The sequence below is a fragment of the Salvelinus alpinus genome, chromosome 8 (assembly GCF_045679555.1).
Source record: "Salvelinus alpinus chromosome 8, SLU_Salpinus.1, whole genome shotgun sequence".
Taxonomy (NCBI): domain Eukaryota; kingdom Metazoa; phylum Chordata; class Actinopteri; order Salmoniformes; family Salmonidae; genus Salvelinus; species Salvelinus alpinus.
Genome location: NC_092093.1, coordinates 70,844,614 through 70,860,462, shown reverse-complemented (window position 1 = coordinate 70,860,462; position 15,849 = coordinate 70,844,614). Strand labels below are relative to the sequence as shown.

The 15,849-nt window shown below is 43.4% G+C and overlaps 1 protein-coding gene across 1 annotated transcript; it reads right to left on the bottom strand.

The window, feature by feature from the left end:
• Positions 1-10,119: 10,119 nt before the first annotated feature.
• Positions 10,120-13,744, bottom strand: cbln2b (cerebellin 2b precursor). Its single transcript, XM_071414915.1, has 4 exons — positions 13,349-13,744; positions 12,328-12,928; positions 11,429-11,548; positions 10,120-11,221 (listed from the first exon to the last, which is right to left on the bottom strand). Exons 2-4 carry the CDS (start codon positions 12,619-12,621, stop codon positions 11,024-11,026), a joined length of 612 nt encoding a protein of 203 aa, XP_071271016.1. The 5' UTR covers positions 12,622-12,928; positions 13,349-13,744; the 3' UTR covers positions 10,120-11,023.
• Between the last annotated feature and the right edge of the window lie 2,105 nt (positions 13,745-15,849).

Below are 15,849 nucleotides of genomic sequence, written 5' to 3'. Positions count from 1 at the left end.
ACTGAAAGGCAGCTCCGGACTGGCGGGCGGCTCTGGCAGCTCCTGACTGACGGGCGGCTCTGGCAGCTCCTGACTGGCGGGCGGCTCTGGCGGCTCCTGACTGGCGGGCGGCTCAGGCGGCGCTGGACAGACGGGCAGCTCAGGCGGCGCTGGACAGACGGGCAGCTCAGGCGGCGCTGGACAGACGGGCAGCTCAGGCGGCGCTGGACAAACGGGCAGCTCAGACGGCGCTGGACAGACTGGCAGCTCAGGCAGCGCTGGACAGATGGGCAGCTCAGGCGGCGCTGTACAGACGGGAGCAGGAACAGGGCATACTGGACCCTGGAGGCGCACAGTAGACCTGGTGCGTGGTGCCGGAACTGGTGGTACCGGGCTGGGAACATGCACCTCAAGGCTAGTGCGGGGAGCAGGAACAGGGCATACTGGACCCTGGAGGCGCACAGTAGGCCTGGTGCGTGGTGCCGGAACTGGTGGTACCGGGCTGGGGACACGCACCTCAAGGCGAGTGCGGGGAGAAGGAACAGGGCATACTGGACTGCCGAGGTGCACTATAAGCCTGGTGCGTGGTGCCGGAACTGGTGGTACCGGGCTGGGGACACGCACCTCAGGGCGAGTGCGGCGAGGAGAAACAGGGCGTACAGGGCTCTGGAGACGCACAGGAAGCCTGGTGCGTGGTGCCGGAACTGGTGGTACCGGGCTGGGGACACGCACCTCAAGGCGAGTGCAAGGAGCAGGGACAGGGAGTACTGGACCCTGGAGATGCACTGGATGCCTGGTGCGTGGTACCGGCACTGCTGGTACCGGGCTGAGGACACGCACCTCAGGGCGAGTGCGGGGAGGAGAAACAGGGCGTACAGGACTCTGGAGACGCACAGGAAGCCTGGTGCGTGGTGTTGGCACTGGTGGTACTGGGCTGGGGACACGCACCTCAAGGCGAGTGCGGGGTGCTGGAACTGGAGGCCTGGTTCGTGGCGCCGGCACCGGAGGACTGGTGTGAGGTGCTGCCACAGGAGAGCTGGTGCGTGGGGCTGCCACAGGAGAGCTAGTACGTGGGGCTGCCACAGGAGGTGCAGGACTAGGGAGGTGCACAGGAGGCCTGGTACTGTCATTACCAGACGGTTAGCACGCACCTCAGGACGAGTATGGAGAGCTGACTCGGGTAACATCAAATCCCGGACACGCTCCGTTGGGCGGATGTCGTGTCTCATGCACCAACACAGCAACTCCCTCATTTCACTCTCCTCCAATTTCCCCATTAATTCCTTCACAGTCTCTGTTTCACTCCCCTTGCTCACCTCCAATTCCACCCCGACTGGCTCTGGTTCCATCTTCGGCTCCTCACGGTAAGCACGGGAGGTTGGCGCAGGTCTCCTACCTGAACTCGCCACACTCCCCGTGTCCCTCCCCCCAAGAAATTTTTGGGGCTGCCTCTCAGGCTTCCAGCCGCGCTGCCGAGCTAGCTCCTCATAATGCCGCCTCTCGGCTTTCGCTGCCTCCAGCTCTGCCTTGGGGTGGCGATATTCACCCGGCTGTTCCCATGGTCCCTTGCCATCTAATATTTCCTCCCAAGTCCATTGCTCCACAAAGTGCTGTTCCTTCCTTTCACGCTGCTTGGTCCGGTTGTGGTGGGTTATTCTGTCACGTTCGTCGTAATGTGGAGGAGAGGAGGACCAAGGCGCAGCGTGATATGAATACATCTTCTATTTATTTAAGAAGATGAACACTAAACAAACTATACAAAATAACAAAACGAACGTGAAGCTATCATACAAAAGTGCAGACACAGGCAACTAGACATAGACAAAACACATAAATCCCCCATGTCACACCCTGACCTAACCAAAATAATAAAGAAAACAAAGATAACTAAGGCCAGGGCGTGACATATCTAATCAAGATAAATTTGTCTTTTAATTTTCATTCATTCTTAATAAATGTTAGCATTTTTCTTCCACTTTGACATTACAGACTATTTTATGTAGATCATTGACCAAATTTGACTATTAAATCCATATCAATCCCATTTTGTAACACAGCAAAAAGTGGAAAAAGTCAAGGTGTGCTTTCTGAAGGCACTGTAAGTGGTTGAAGTACCATATGTATTGTAAGGTAGACTTCTGCTTTAAATGACTAGTTATGTTTATGTGAGTAGTTGTTATTCATTTAGTGGTGTTGCTTTAACTATGATGATTGTACATTCAGTGTGAGTATATAGTCATGCATGTTACAATGACTCTGTCAAACCTGCAAATCTCAAATAAATATTCATTGTGCTTCTGCTAGTTTAGTTTTACTGCTTGTTAAAGGAGATACTGCTTGGATAGTGGCAGTATTTCACAGTCCCAAACTCTTCAGTCTATGTCTTAGCAATGCACACCACTTTTCAAATCCTGCCCGTGTAGCCTACTAGCCACATTTAAAAAATAATAATTACTTGTTCATAAATAAACATACCCAGCATAAAGAACAACATTACTATATTACTGAACTTAAACTGGCACAAACCTCTGTAATATTGAATATTTAAGGACATCCATGAGCTAGCTTTAAATCCACTGTTGGTTTGGTCCCTATGTGGCCTTAGTGTACTGTCTTCCTATTTAAATGATGGTGCAGCCAGGGAGAAATGTTAGTCAGGCCACAGGAGCTCTTCACCAGACACTTTGATGTCTACGATATTCAGCTCAACATTGTACATAGGCTGGATTGTCAACTCCCAAAAATGTAGCACCAACCGGGATGATGCTTCAGCGGCTGTAAAAGTGCCAGAAAAGACCACCACACATTGGTAGTATACGGAACAGTCCCCTTCGAGAAAAGCTTGTAGTTTCTCATCCCGCACACCGCTTTCAACCTCCTTCCAGAAACTGGGGCAGGTGGAAAGATGGCTCTGTGTTGATGTATCGTTCAAATAGTTAGCTAGCTAGCCAAGCCACATAAATGGACTTGCCATCACCAGTCCTGCAACTACGTGGGTTATCACCAGATATTTTAGGTCAACCCTCAATAAGTTATCAAAAACAAACAAAAATGATTGAAAAAAATAGCTTTTTAAAAACGGATAAAATACTTACAAATGTACAGGAGTTCTCTTCCTAGGCAGCCTCACGGCACCTCAGCGCCATGGCAACCACGGAACAATCAAAGGATAGTACATGCTGTAAGTATGACACCCACCTCTGTGTCAGAGCATCTCCCAGCTCACATCGCAGTGTATTTATGTCATCCACCTATTGCTACAGTAGTGCTAGAGTAGTGCTGATGCACAGTGTTTCCCATTCTAATGAATGTGGTTAAATTGGTTAGGCTGTGGGGCTGGGACATTGACTGAATCTAATGTGTAGACAGATGATATATCGGAGACTCTCATCATCATGGAAGTTCCTCATATGAGATTGGCTTGCATTGCCTAGCTTTGCATAGTCTACTGTTCTGTCTCTGTAAGTAGGAGGGATGCGGGGTAGGTGAGAGGGGGGTGCTTCTTTGGGGAATTGCACATTTCAGCAGTATGGATATTGCAGAGTTGGGAGGAAAGACAGAAGGAATAAACAGACTTCCCATCTCTCTCTATTTCCTCTCCATCTTTCTCTCTTCGGTCTCCTTCTCTCCATCTCTTCAGGGAGCTGATTGACACAGGGGTCCATCCACAGAGGCGGGTGTCTGTCTGATGTTTGGGTCTGTAATATGAGTCTCTTTACTTATTAGGCAAACAGATGCATTATTAACCAGCCACTGTGCAGTGCTTGCTGTGTGTGCGTGCGTGCATTCTATCTATCCTCTCTGTGTATTCTCCCGGTTTGCTACCGTGTCTTCTCATTCAAGTGTAAATTGGCCAGGTCATCAGGCGGCCATGACAGTTATCGCAGGGGTCTTGAACCCCCTTCAAGAGAAGGGATAGAAGCTACAGATGCAGCACATCTAATAGTTATGAACAGGTGCTATCAATAAATGAATCAATGTCCCACAGCACAGTAGGGAGGACTTGGAAAACCCCCAAGTGTGTTTCATTAGAGTAAGACAAAATGTCCACTTGGTGTTTCATCAGCTCTGACCTATTTGTTGCTTAAACTATAATCTTGATAAGATGTATGAGGGGTCTTAGCACTAATATGTGATTAAAGAATAGAAATGTTTGAATAGAAAGGCATGATTCACCTTGATGAGGCCCTCTTTTCCTCCCTGCCACTTTCCCTCCCTCCCTTGCCAAAGCATTGGTTAGTTTTATTCCTAACGAGGGGAAGGGAAGGGCACAGGTGGTTATGTTCCTATTGCTATGCCATTACTGCAGGACCATGAAATTAACAGAGCTTGTCTGGAGAGAAACCTATGGAATGGGTTTTAATATGATATAAAGAGGGCGGAGCCATTACGGCTAGCGGTAAAGCCTGACATTCAGTATGCATTTCCTTTTTAACTTGCCTCCACGTTAGATATTAGATTGAGTGTGGGACTAAGCATCGTTTCAACCCAGACGGAAGTGCCGCTAGGTTTGCCTGAAAGCACACTAAATATAAAAATACTGCTGTGAAAGGATTATTCTCACCCAGAATCACACTAAGGGCAAATTTAACCACAAATGGATAGCTGAGGAACACTTGAGAAAATGAGTGGAAGAGGAGACATTTTGTGTGAGGGATTTTAGTTGCTGTGACTACATGTATTTACTTGGCTGTTCATTGTTAAATAAAAAGATACTGTACATTGTTAGTTGGTCTCTTGTGATTGTGATGCTTGAGTTTTTCTTTATTGTTCCCCTTGAGGGAACCGTCAAGCATGATGGAAGTCCTATCAGTCCTTTGGATTCCTACTGAGAGACATTAGAACAAACAAAGCCTGCCCACTGGGCCACAAACTGGTTGAATCAACATTGTTTCCATGTCATTTCAATGAAATTATGTTGAACGAACGTGGAATGGACGTTGATATGACGTCTGTGCCCAGTGGGGGGATGCAAACTCCTTCTGCCAAATTCAGAGAGACAGAGGGATAATTTGCCAATCTGGGGCTTTTGTGTGTGTCTAATAGCCTCAAACTATAGAAAACTACGAAAATAGGATTTCTGATGGCTTGTCATTGTTCTAGAAGCAGTTTGGTCCTTCAATATTCAGAGTACTCTGCAGAGAACCAGATGACATTCTGTAAAGTGGCAGCAAAGAGCCCCCCACAATCAGATTGTGTATGTTGATTCATGAGGTCCACAAGGTTTTTCAGTAAAGCGACAAATGCACAGAGCAGTATACAGTATGCTCCAACTGTGTTTATTGTGCTTTACCCTTAGGCAGGACTCAAAAGCTAAAGCCACTAAGATTGTGTTAATTTTAAGGAAATCCAAAGACTAATGGTGATTGCCAACGAAATCAAACTTTGTTCCATGGTATTTACTTGTTATGGTTTTCATTAAGTTGTCGGTAGTTAATCACCTGTATACGCCACTGTTGGAGCACTGTTGGTAAGTGAGGAGAATGATAATCAATTAATGGTTTTATTTCAGCTGTAAAGATCAAAAGTTTGGGCAGGACGAAGCAAAGATACTCCACTGTTTTCTCCCAGAATATTTACTTATTTTTGCTACATTTACCATTAACTGCAAGCTGAAGCAATTAAATTAGATGTGTAAACTCCAATGCTGTCTAAAAGAGTTACAGTTATGATGCTCTCTGGATGACAGCCTTCAAGTCAACACCAGAGGACTTCAATATCTGATTGCTGTAATCGATTTAATTTGTTTTTTTCTCTGGCAGTTTTCAAATGTTTAGATATGTGGCATTTTGTTCAAGCCTGACTGGGTAGAAATTACAGCTGTGTCTCTCTGAGGGGAGCCAGTGTGTGTGTGTCTATATATGTGTGTGTGTTTAAGACTCCTCACCAAACCTACAGTTTAATGAATAACTGCAACTGACATCCATTACGACAGGCTGAACCCACAGATAATATGCCTCTGATGACTCTAATATGTAATTTAGACTGTAATGCATAAAGTATTGCAGTGCTGCGTGCCGTGAGGGCCCACATTGAAGTCTATCCTGCTGGGTGAGCTGTTTAAATGAAACACGAGCCCGAAGACGAGGCCACAAAGGATATTTAACAAGAAGCATGCCTGCCTCCAAGAGACTAACTCTGAAACAAAGACGTCTTAAAACACTAAAAGGCCATATTAGCTCAGTGTTTTTTAATGGGTGGTACCAGTTTTATCCTTATTTATATCGGGCCCACAAAGAACAATATACTGCCATCTGTACATCCATAAAAGTGTCCCCCATACACAGGGATTGATGGTACTATTGGGGTGGACACATGGTGGTGTTATCATTTCACATCTTTGATAAATGTTGTTGATATCTGTGGAAAACACACAATAGGCTACTTTATCCATGGTTCACACCCATAAGGGCATAAAGATGTACATGTCAGCTAGGTGGCTAACGTTCATCAAAGCTATATATTGGTAACATCAAATACACTCATCTGGCACCTGTCGTGCCAAACGGTGTTTAGGATTCATCATGAGCTAGCATCAGATTGTGGAATTTATGTGAACTTATTTTGGATGCAGTATTTGTCACATACTGCAGTTATACTGCACTCTGACTGCAGTTATAATGCAGTGTACTGCAGTTATACTGCACTCTGGCTGCAATCTTTTTTCGTAAGGGTACACAAACCCTAGTTCTAGTTTTATATATTTGTGTCTGCCTCTATGGATTGAGATAATTTGACCACCAACAATGTGGAATCATTTCTGAGTAATCAAGCCATGACAAGATAAGAGAATGAGATACAGACATAATTAGGAAAATAAATGGTCCAAAAATAGACCGTTTGAGTCAGTATGGGCTTAATCAAAAGTTTATAGGGCTTTTTAAAATGCTGTCCAAATAAGCTGTTGAGAGTGAAGTGGTGAGTGGTATGTTGGTTGCCAGAGCCATTTTACTCTATGCTACTTTATCCCTGGCCTGGCATCTGCAGAAGTAACAGCAGGCCTCTCTGCTCTGCTCTCAGCTGTTGGAGTCCAATTAGAAGATTTAGGTCTCGTTTCCGCAAAACGTATGCGGTCGTAACTACTTACCACAGCCACAAAGTCATAAATGTATCTTGTTAAAATGTGATTTTAAACCTTAACCATAGCCTTAACCACCTTGATAACCTTATGCTTAACCTTAAATTAAGGTCAAAATGCTTATTTTAGTTTTTATGATTTTTTACAATATAGCCAATTTTGACGTTGTGTACGGTAACTAGTAGAAACCAATGGATGTCGATATCCACACTGATGTGTAGGTAGTGTTAGCTTACTCAAAGTGCCTGTTGCCTTCACACACTAGCTACGTTGCCATTAACTTGTCCAGTGCTTTTCCATTGAACTGTCTTGTCTCGATAATAACAGCTGCACGTAATGACATCACACATTTAAAAAAAAAAAAAAAATTGGAAAACTGCGCGTCAATAAATTGGTGACAGCCTGTATGCCCTCCCACCTGTTTCATGTCTCAGGTAGCCCACAAAAGCCAGCATGGACAGAATGCAAGAATTTACTTATATTTGCCATACTCTAATAATTATAATAACTGCCACAGTCAGTGCCATGGTGAAACTTGCACTCCCTTAGATCTGAAATAATTGGATGGTGAATCTCGCATCCAGCCAACCAGAAACACAAGGCAGAGCAATTCAGGCATTCTTGAAAGTCCAGATAATCCTTGTCCCGCAAAGAAACATTATGTTTTATAGTTGAAATATAGATTTAGAAATCAGTAAGCATTCAGAATTAAATGTGGAGTGGAGTTGTATAGTTACTTAATGACATCACATGCCCTGCGTACCTTCAAAATTAGCGGCAATCATCATTATTCGAAAAACACTGTTTCCATCATCATTTGTTGCTATAAAGAAAGTTGGACAAAATAAAAATGCACCGCTTTCTAACAGATAAAAATGTTGTTGATCTTTAGAACATTTCTCCTACAGCTGCTGTTTCCATTACACATGTCACAATTATAATTTTTTTTGCGACTTTGCTTTTGTCTAATAAATCTTGGTCAATTGAAACCTGCCTAGTGTTTGGCATGTTGAATATAAAAACTGGATCGAACTAGGTAAGACCCTGATCCCCTAGGCAGTTGCCAGCTAGGTTCCACTGCCAAGGCCAATCCTGCTGCCATCTTGAATTTTTTGGGACATTCAATTTTATAAGATTTTCTGAATAATAGGCTATACAATCTCAGTATTTTGTGCCATTGTTGATAGCTGAATATAAAGTATCCATAGTTAGGAGATCTTGGTGAGCTAATCAACTTCAATCAATATTGTATTGACAAGTCTAGAAATTATCATCTGCATAAGAACATTTCAGCATTCTTTTGAGCAGAGATCTCAACCAATCACATTTTTCCACCTCCTAAAGTCAGCCATCTTGCTGTTGTCATGACTGCTTGGCTTACAGTGCAGTGCCCACCTACATCATTATCAAAATGGTGTTTCACTGTTCTCAATGTAAATTTACGAGATCAGATTAAGCATCACAATCTACAGTTTATAATACAATAGATGCCTGACAGCATCAACACAACATTTAGCTGTTTAAAACGATTTACTCATTTTATGACAATTCAAAACAACCCATGACTTGTTTAATACCTTGTAGCAACAGTCAAATAAGTGGGTTTGGTCTCTTAATCAGACAGAGAGCTAGGCTCCAATGCAAAGATCAATCTTAAGTATTCCATTGATCCACATCCTAGCCTTGCTGAAAACTACACTGCACCTGGCCATGCAGCCCAGAGGAAACCAAAATTGACAGGTGTAGGTGTACTTACCATCTCCCTTATTTTCCTATTAGGCTACACTTTAGCTACACCACACCAATTCCCTTTGTTCTACTATCTGTTTCATTCATGGCCAATATCTTCAATCTATATCAACGTTTGTTCCCCCCCCCCCCCCTTTAACCTAGATCAAAGAACGAATGCCAATCAGACCTGCATGGTATAGGCCTATATACAGCATCTAGGCACCATTAGTTATAGCATCTATTAATATACTTGCTATCACACACACACACACACACACACATAGCCTTCAGTTCTACATGATAAGATAGTGGTGACTTGCTCAGTCCTGTTTCCTTGGTTTCTATGTACCACAATGCATGTTTAATTATGTGGACTTGTTTGGGGTACATCTTTGATAGCATCGTTTAGCACATGACATATCTGAACATTTGTGATGCTCCCATATCCATGCAGTATCTTGATTAAACCAAAGCTCTAGAAATAGAGTAGGCTTCATTGATGTACTATTGATTGTTCAGCTGTGAAGATGTATTAGGAATGTATTCCTGTACATCGTGGCTGAAAAACAACCTTGATCTCTCTCTCTCTGTGTGTGTGTGTGTGTGTGTGTGTGTGTGTGTGTGTGTGTGTGTGTGTGTGTGTGTGTGTGTGTGTGTGTGTGTGTGTGTGTGTGTGTGTGTGTGTGTGTGTGTGTGTGTTCGTGTTCGTGTGTGTTCGTGTTCGTGTGTGTTCGTGTGTGTGTTTGTTCGTGTGTGTGTTTGTTCGTGTGTGTGTTTGTTCGTGTGTGTGTTCGTGTGTGTGCGTGCTGGAGGGTTGTTTTTGTACAGCAGGCCCAAAACAATATCTCATTGTCTCTGCGTTGCATAATTATTTGGCTAAGATAATTACAGTGTGTGAATAACTATCACTATTCACATCAAAATAGAGCGGTTTTGACAATGTCAATATGCTATTGTATTGTCATGTTATTTCTCTGCTTTGATCTTAGAATAAAGAAACATGAAAAGTTGATAGCGATCTGTTTACTATTTTCAACAACGAGAGTTGAATGGGGTTTGGTGTGGACTTCAGTGTGTCGTGACGAGCATAGCATTGCATTCAGTTCAAGCGGCTGCTAGATGAGAACCATGGACAGCGCCAATCTATAGTGAGCTACAGGTCTGAGAAGGACGTTCGCTGTACAGTACTTTATTAGTGGCCTATTCTGTCACGATTACTTCGACTTTGAACGTCAATTTCTTATTAACTTACTTCAGACCTGATGTCTTTTCGAACTTGTTTTATTTGCAAGCTCAAAATGGTATAGAATAAAAGTGAATCGATACGCGTATACAATACAATATTTTTTATTAGGCGGGACATCATATATAGGGATTTTTTTCTGTTGTTATTTTCACAATGTACATTTGTGAGCAACGTCACTGGACACTAAATCAGTCAAAGCTACGCAGATTCGAAATGTAGAGTAGAACACACCATAATGTGAATATGTACTTTATAAATTCGATAAATGTTTTTTGTAAAAGAGTTTCTATAGATGTCTCCATTGGCTGAAATATGTTGCCTTTTTTCTCTTTTTATGTCATCTCTGGATAGTTAGGCAGCCTACAGTTGGCTTGTTTTCAATATGTTCAGCATCCAAAATGGAACACCATAGACAGCACAAAACAAAAACATTCTTCCGTTCGTGCAAAAAATGCTTTGGGTGTGAAACCACTCTTCTTCTCTTGGACGTCCGTTATAATTCCACACACCTCACTTGACGGAAACCCTAGTTCTATGCCAAAGGCTATACAAACACAAAATAGAGCATTGGAAAATACATGTAGACTAGCTCGGGACTTTAAGTTCTTCGATTCATATAACCTTCTTCTCATCTGTTCAGTAGTCCGGGTACACAGAGGTACACTGACTCGTCTGTCTGTTGACAAAAGTTCATTGATTCCCAAGTGATAAAATCCAAATAATCGACAAGTGGTTGCCTATACATCACGGAGCGATCGATTCGGTTATCCTTCCAGATTGGGTTTGGTCGATGGATTTGGATGTATGAACTCCAAGGAAACGTTCATGTTTGAATTAAATAGATACTGTATAGTGTGTGAATGTACACATATGTGTCTGTCTTCTTCCTCCTCTGACAGTTTAGTTCAAATAAAATACCACATTTTTGTCTTTATCGTTCCTCAACCGTGGAGGAGTCACGTTTGCGATTTCCGTGATCGCATATTAAATTATAGTGGAAAGACTAGGAAGCCTGAGAAAGTGGAATATTTCCAGCCGCCCATGAGTGTGCCCCGTTCCAGCTTCAGATACACCCGGTCCTCGCGCTCCAGTTGCAGAAGAACGCCGTTGCTCGCGGCCTCCCGCGTAACGTCCTGGTCACCGGCGAAAGCTGATATGACCGGGTAGTCGTTCTGCATCAGGTTGACCTGGGGTAACGGAAACAGCACGCGCAGAATTCAGACGTGTTACATCGTACGGTTGGCCTACTCTAATTACGAACCAATAATGTACCCATTTTGGGATGGCTGCTCCGTGGCATAGCCTACAACAATACACTATAGCCCAACTAGGCCAACCATCAGAAAACCTTGAATAGCGATCATAGTAAAGCAAATGTTGACTATTGGTCTTACCTGTATGGTTTGTCTGTTGTAAACCTTGACCACATGAAAGCCGAAGCTGTATATTCCCCTCCTTGGCGCCTGGAAGACACTCGCTTTGAGATCGAAATGGTTGCCGATGTTCACTAAAGCCTGCAACACAAAGCGACAAGATAACGCATAAGCAGAACCCAGAGTCACCATATAACAGACTGAGACACCGCGAGGGTTAAACTAGCCAAATTACCAAGCACTTTCACACTGCGTAATAGAGCGGTCCTTTAAACGCGCGACCCACATTATCCAATGTTGCTCGCCTGTCACTTTCAGTTTTCCAATTGGACAATGCATTTTTATTGTTGAAGTCGAGAAACGTAGTGGTCGAATCATTGATTTCAATCTATACACGTTAGTTTGTTGGAGAGGGGGGTGGGGCCATCAATTAACATAAAACTGTCCATAATGCTCCAGCGCACCAGCTGGGCGTAAAAATACTCCACTTGATGGTTGGAGCATTTACAGCAGCAGTCACATCTATTGTTGCGCCGCAGTGCTTGCGCGTCCCTTAAACCTACAAGACAGACTATATGTACAATAGCCTACGTATTTTCAAATCACAACATTTGCATCAAGCTGCAGCTTTTATGCATATTTGGGGTAATTACGCACAACGATCACAATGTCCCCGTTATCATACTGCAACATTTTCTTGCAGAGGCTCCCCAAAACTGCTCTCAAGTTTTTGAGAGAAAGAAATCTCCCAACGCATAAACTCAACCCAGGTGAAGTTATCATAACCCATTTGCATTAAAACATTATTCTGTATGCCGCATCAGAAAAAAAAATATATCAAACATATTATCAATCTCCAAAATAAGTATCTGTCCACATAGGGACAATATTTGCATACGCAAATTCCCGGGACGGCTGACCTGGTCAAAGTAGATGGTCATAGACGTGTTGCTCATGTCGGAGGGCTCGTGATTCGTTCCGCGCACAGCAGAGAAAGCCACCTTGGCGCCCGCGGACCGGACGGATATCCCGAGCGAAGAGGTCACCCCGCCGTCCGAGGAAGGGTTGGAGTCGCAGACCACCAGGCATTTCCCCTCCAGTACGATGGGTTCCGTGTCATTCTGGCCGGCGACGCAGTACACCACGCCGTATCCCATTAGGAGGCTGAGCGCCAGCATGGCACAGGGGCCCGGGCAGCGGGCTGGCACCACCATGGTCTGGTCGGAACTCTGATCCTTCCTGTGCACACTGATCCTACACGGCAGCTCCTTGGAGGTTTGAAAGGACGCAATCACCTGGACCAACCTTACTCCTTTCCTCTCTCTCTTTCCCCTTCTCTCTTTCCCTTCTCTCTTTACCCTTCTCTCTCTCTCGCTCTCTCTCTCTAACACACACACTTTGACACACGCACACACTTTTAGTACACGCACAGACACGCTCTCTCTTTCTCACACCCCCTTCCTCCTGTGCGTCTCAGTTGATATTAGGCTGGTCTTCAAACATACAGTTTGGTGGTGTTTCCTGGTGATTTAAGAAACAAATAACAACTGATTCATGACAGACTATTAGGTGTTTAAGATATACTAAATTGAGTGCTAAAAATAATTAATTGGGATCCATAGACCTATACAAAAACTCGTGCGTAATACGCACGGAATTCTAAGGTAGCCTATCTAGTAAGTGCGTCAAATAAATGCTATTTAATTTAGGCTATAGTTTTCAAATTAGTAAATATTAGTCAGATGTAGCACCTCCCATTATTAAATGAACGTTATTAAATACTCATGCAATTTGGAAATCCTAAAAACAATCATTGTGATCAATTATTTATTACATTTTTCTTCCTCTCAAGTTTAATTTGGCCACTCTTATACTAGCCTACTCCTTTGCACTATCAAAAACCCAAATATATGTTTTCCCGAAAAGACGTCTGGACGTTACCTGTAATAGGCCTATCCATAGCGTGGAGTCAGTCTCTCATTCCGTATAGGAAGCAGCGCGCAGAGTGAACTGAGCGGTGGGCTCGCATCCTGTGCTGAAAAAGGATCGCCCCTCGCTTCCCTTTCAAAGGCGACTCACGCCCATCCTTTTTTATTCAAGTCCAAGTCCAGTAGTAATGTCGTAGGCACTGCGTATAAGGGCACCTCACTCACTAGTAGACTAGAACAGTAGAATAAGCACACGTATGGATTAATTCGCTTGTTTACATAACCAGTTGAATGTTGTGAGACTATACATCAGTGGCCCTCGCGGGACAGCGGAGTTCATGGCTGCCTCCCAATCTGCACCCGCAATTTATATCCCGCCATCCCCCCTTCTCTTGTCGCGCGCTTAATCAGAGATGAAAGTGGCAGAACAGCGGATATCATTGCTTTTTGCGCTGTTCCTATAATTGGATATGTATGTCACTAATTTGAGCTCAAAACTGGCAGTTTTACAGGAGCCACAAAGATACTTGTGCGACACCCAGCGGTATGAAGGTGGTACTGTCAGCTCTTTTTTTTCTCACCACAGGTGCATGGTGAATTTGTGTTCGACTAATGAGGACAATTTTCAAGCTACCATAATATCCTGTTGTTTTTATTAACAGTGCAAAGGCAAAAGGCAAAATCCTTAGGTGGAAGTGAGCAGCACCTTGCAGTCTTTCATTGTCACTAGGTTGTGTTATTTAGTTTAGTTTATTTTATTAATTCGAACATTTAAAAAAACAAGCACACATAAAACTTAAAAGCCATACATGCACATTAATAAAATCATCGAGGATAACACATAATAAAGTCTGGGACTTATTTCCATTGTGGTCCTCTTGAGACAAGATGGCTATACAAGATCGAACACAGTACGGCAGTGAAATAATAAAACAAAAACATTAAAGAAGAACATCTATCTCATCATTCCAGTTACATCATAGGGGTTATTCATATGGGCACAGAGGACATCAAACATATTTTTACTTTCTTTTTAAAGCTGTCCAGAGAGGACGTTGTTTTAATAGGCAGAGGCAACTCATTGCATTCTGAGGCTCCAGTATACAAGAACGTACCTTTCCCAGCATTACTCCTGAACCTGTATAAGCACACATCAGCAACACCTGATCTGGTGCTGTGATTGTGTGCATCCCTAACACGAGGAAAGTAAACTCACTTAAATATCTCGGCGCAAGACCATAAATACTCCTGTAAACCAAACCTAGTCTTATCTGGGACACCCTAGCCTCAACAGGCAGCCAGTTTAGTTCCTGAAAGCAGCTCCTGCCTATGTGAGTACGTGGACTCACCTTCAAAACTACCCTGATCAACTTATTCTGGGCTATCTGGAGCTTCCCCTTCATAAGTTTAGATAAGCCCCCAAACCAGGAAGTACTAGCATAGTCAAAGTTAAAGCAGTGGGAGTACAGCAGTGGTGGAATTTCAATAAGTTATTCCTTTGCAACCTTACATTTAATTAATAGTTACGCTATCTATTAATATTGATATTGTGCATATCTGATACTATTGATGATATTAGCTGGAGGGCTGAGAGGTCGGGATTCAGTTCAATTTATGCGTCTCCCATATGTGGAGTACAGCAACATGTGTGATTTCAGTTTATTAATTTGGCTTAAAACAGTTAATACATGGAATCCCCCACTCCAAGGGCCAAGGGTTTTTTCACCCCGGACCAGGAAAACTCTGGACCCTATATACAATGTATTAGTATACATCCTGTACACCTCACCTTAGCAAACTCCTACCCTCTCTGTCCAGCCCTGCCCAAACATGTCATAATACCTCTGAAGAACTCTGTGGAAGGGTCCCTATCATGGCTCCTTGTCTCTGATGGATCTGAGAGTTCTTCCTCAGAACTGCTGAACTTTCACTTAAACTTCGTAATGAGCTGTCACTCCACTCGCTCTAAGCTTTGCTAATTGGCCAGATTATGCAAGGAGTTCAGATTCATATACCATAATACGTTTGACTCCACTGATTATCCCAAGGGAGCGAGAGGGTGTGGGGGGGAGGGGGTTGTGGGGGGTAGGTGTATCATTAAGGGTCTGTTAGGTATGTCATCCATATTTTAAATGCAATTAAAACTGGATTTTCTGACCGGAGGTTGTGTTGGAATTTCGTCTATCTATCCATTCGGCATTGGCATCTGTTCATCTATTAATCTGTTCATCCATTTATTTATTCATTCATTTAAATTAATCCGTGCATCAATCCACCCTGATCCACCCATCCGTAATGAAATCATAGAACATTTTGAAACGCTAGACGAAATCTGATCTCTTGACATCATAACCATCAACACATTGGAAGCCTTATTTTATATTCCACATGCATGTTCCTTTACATTGAAACATCTGTGCTTTTACAACCACTCATCCAACCACTGTCCAAACTGTCATGAAGGGAATAAACATGTTCAACAGTGTAGCCTGGGTGTAGTAGAGACAGCAGGAG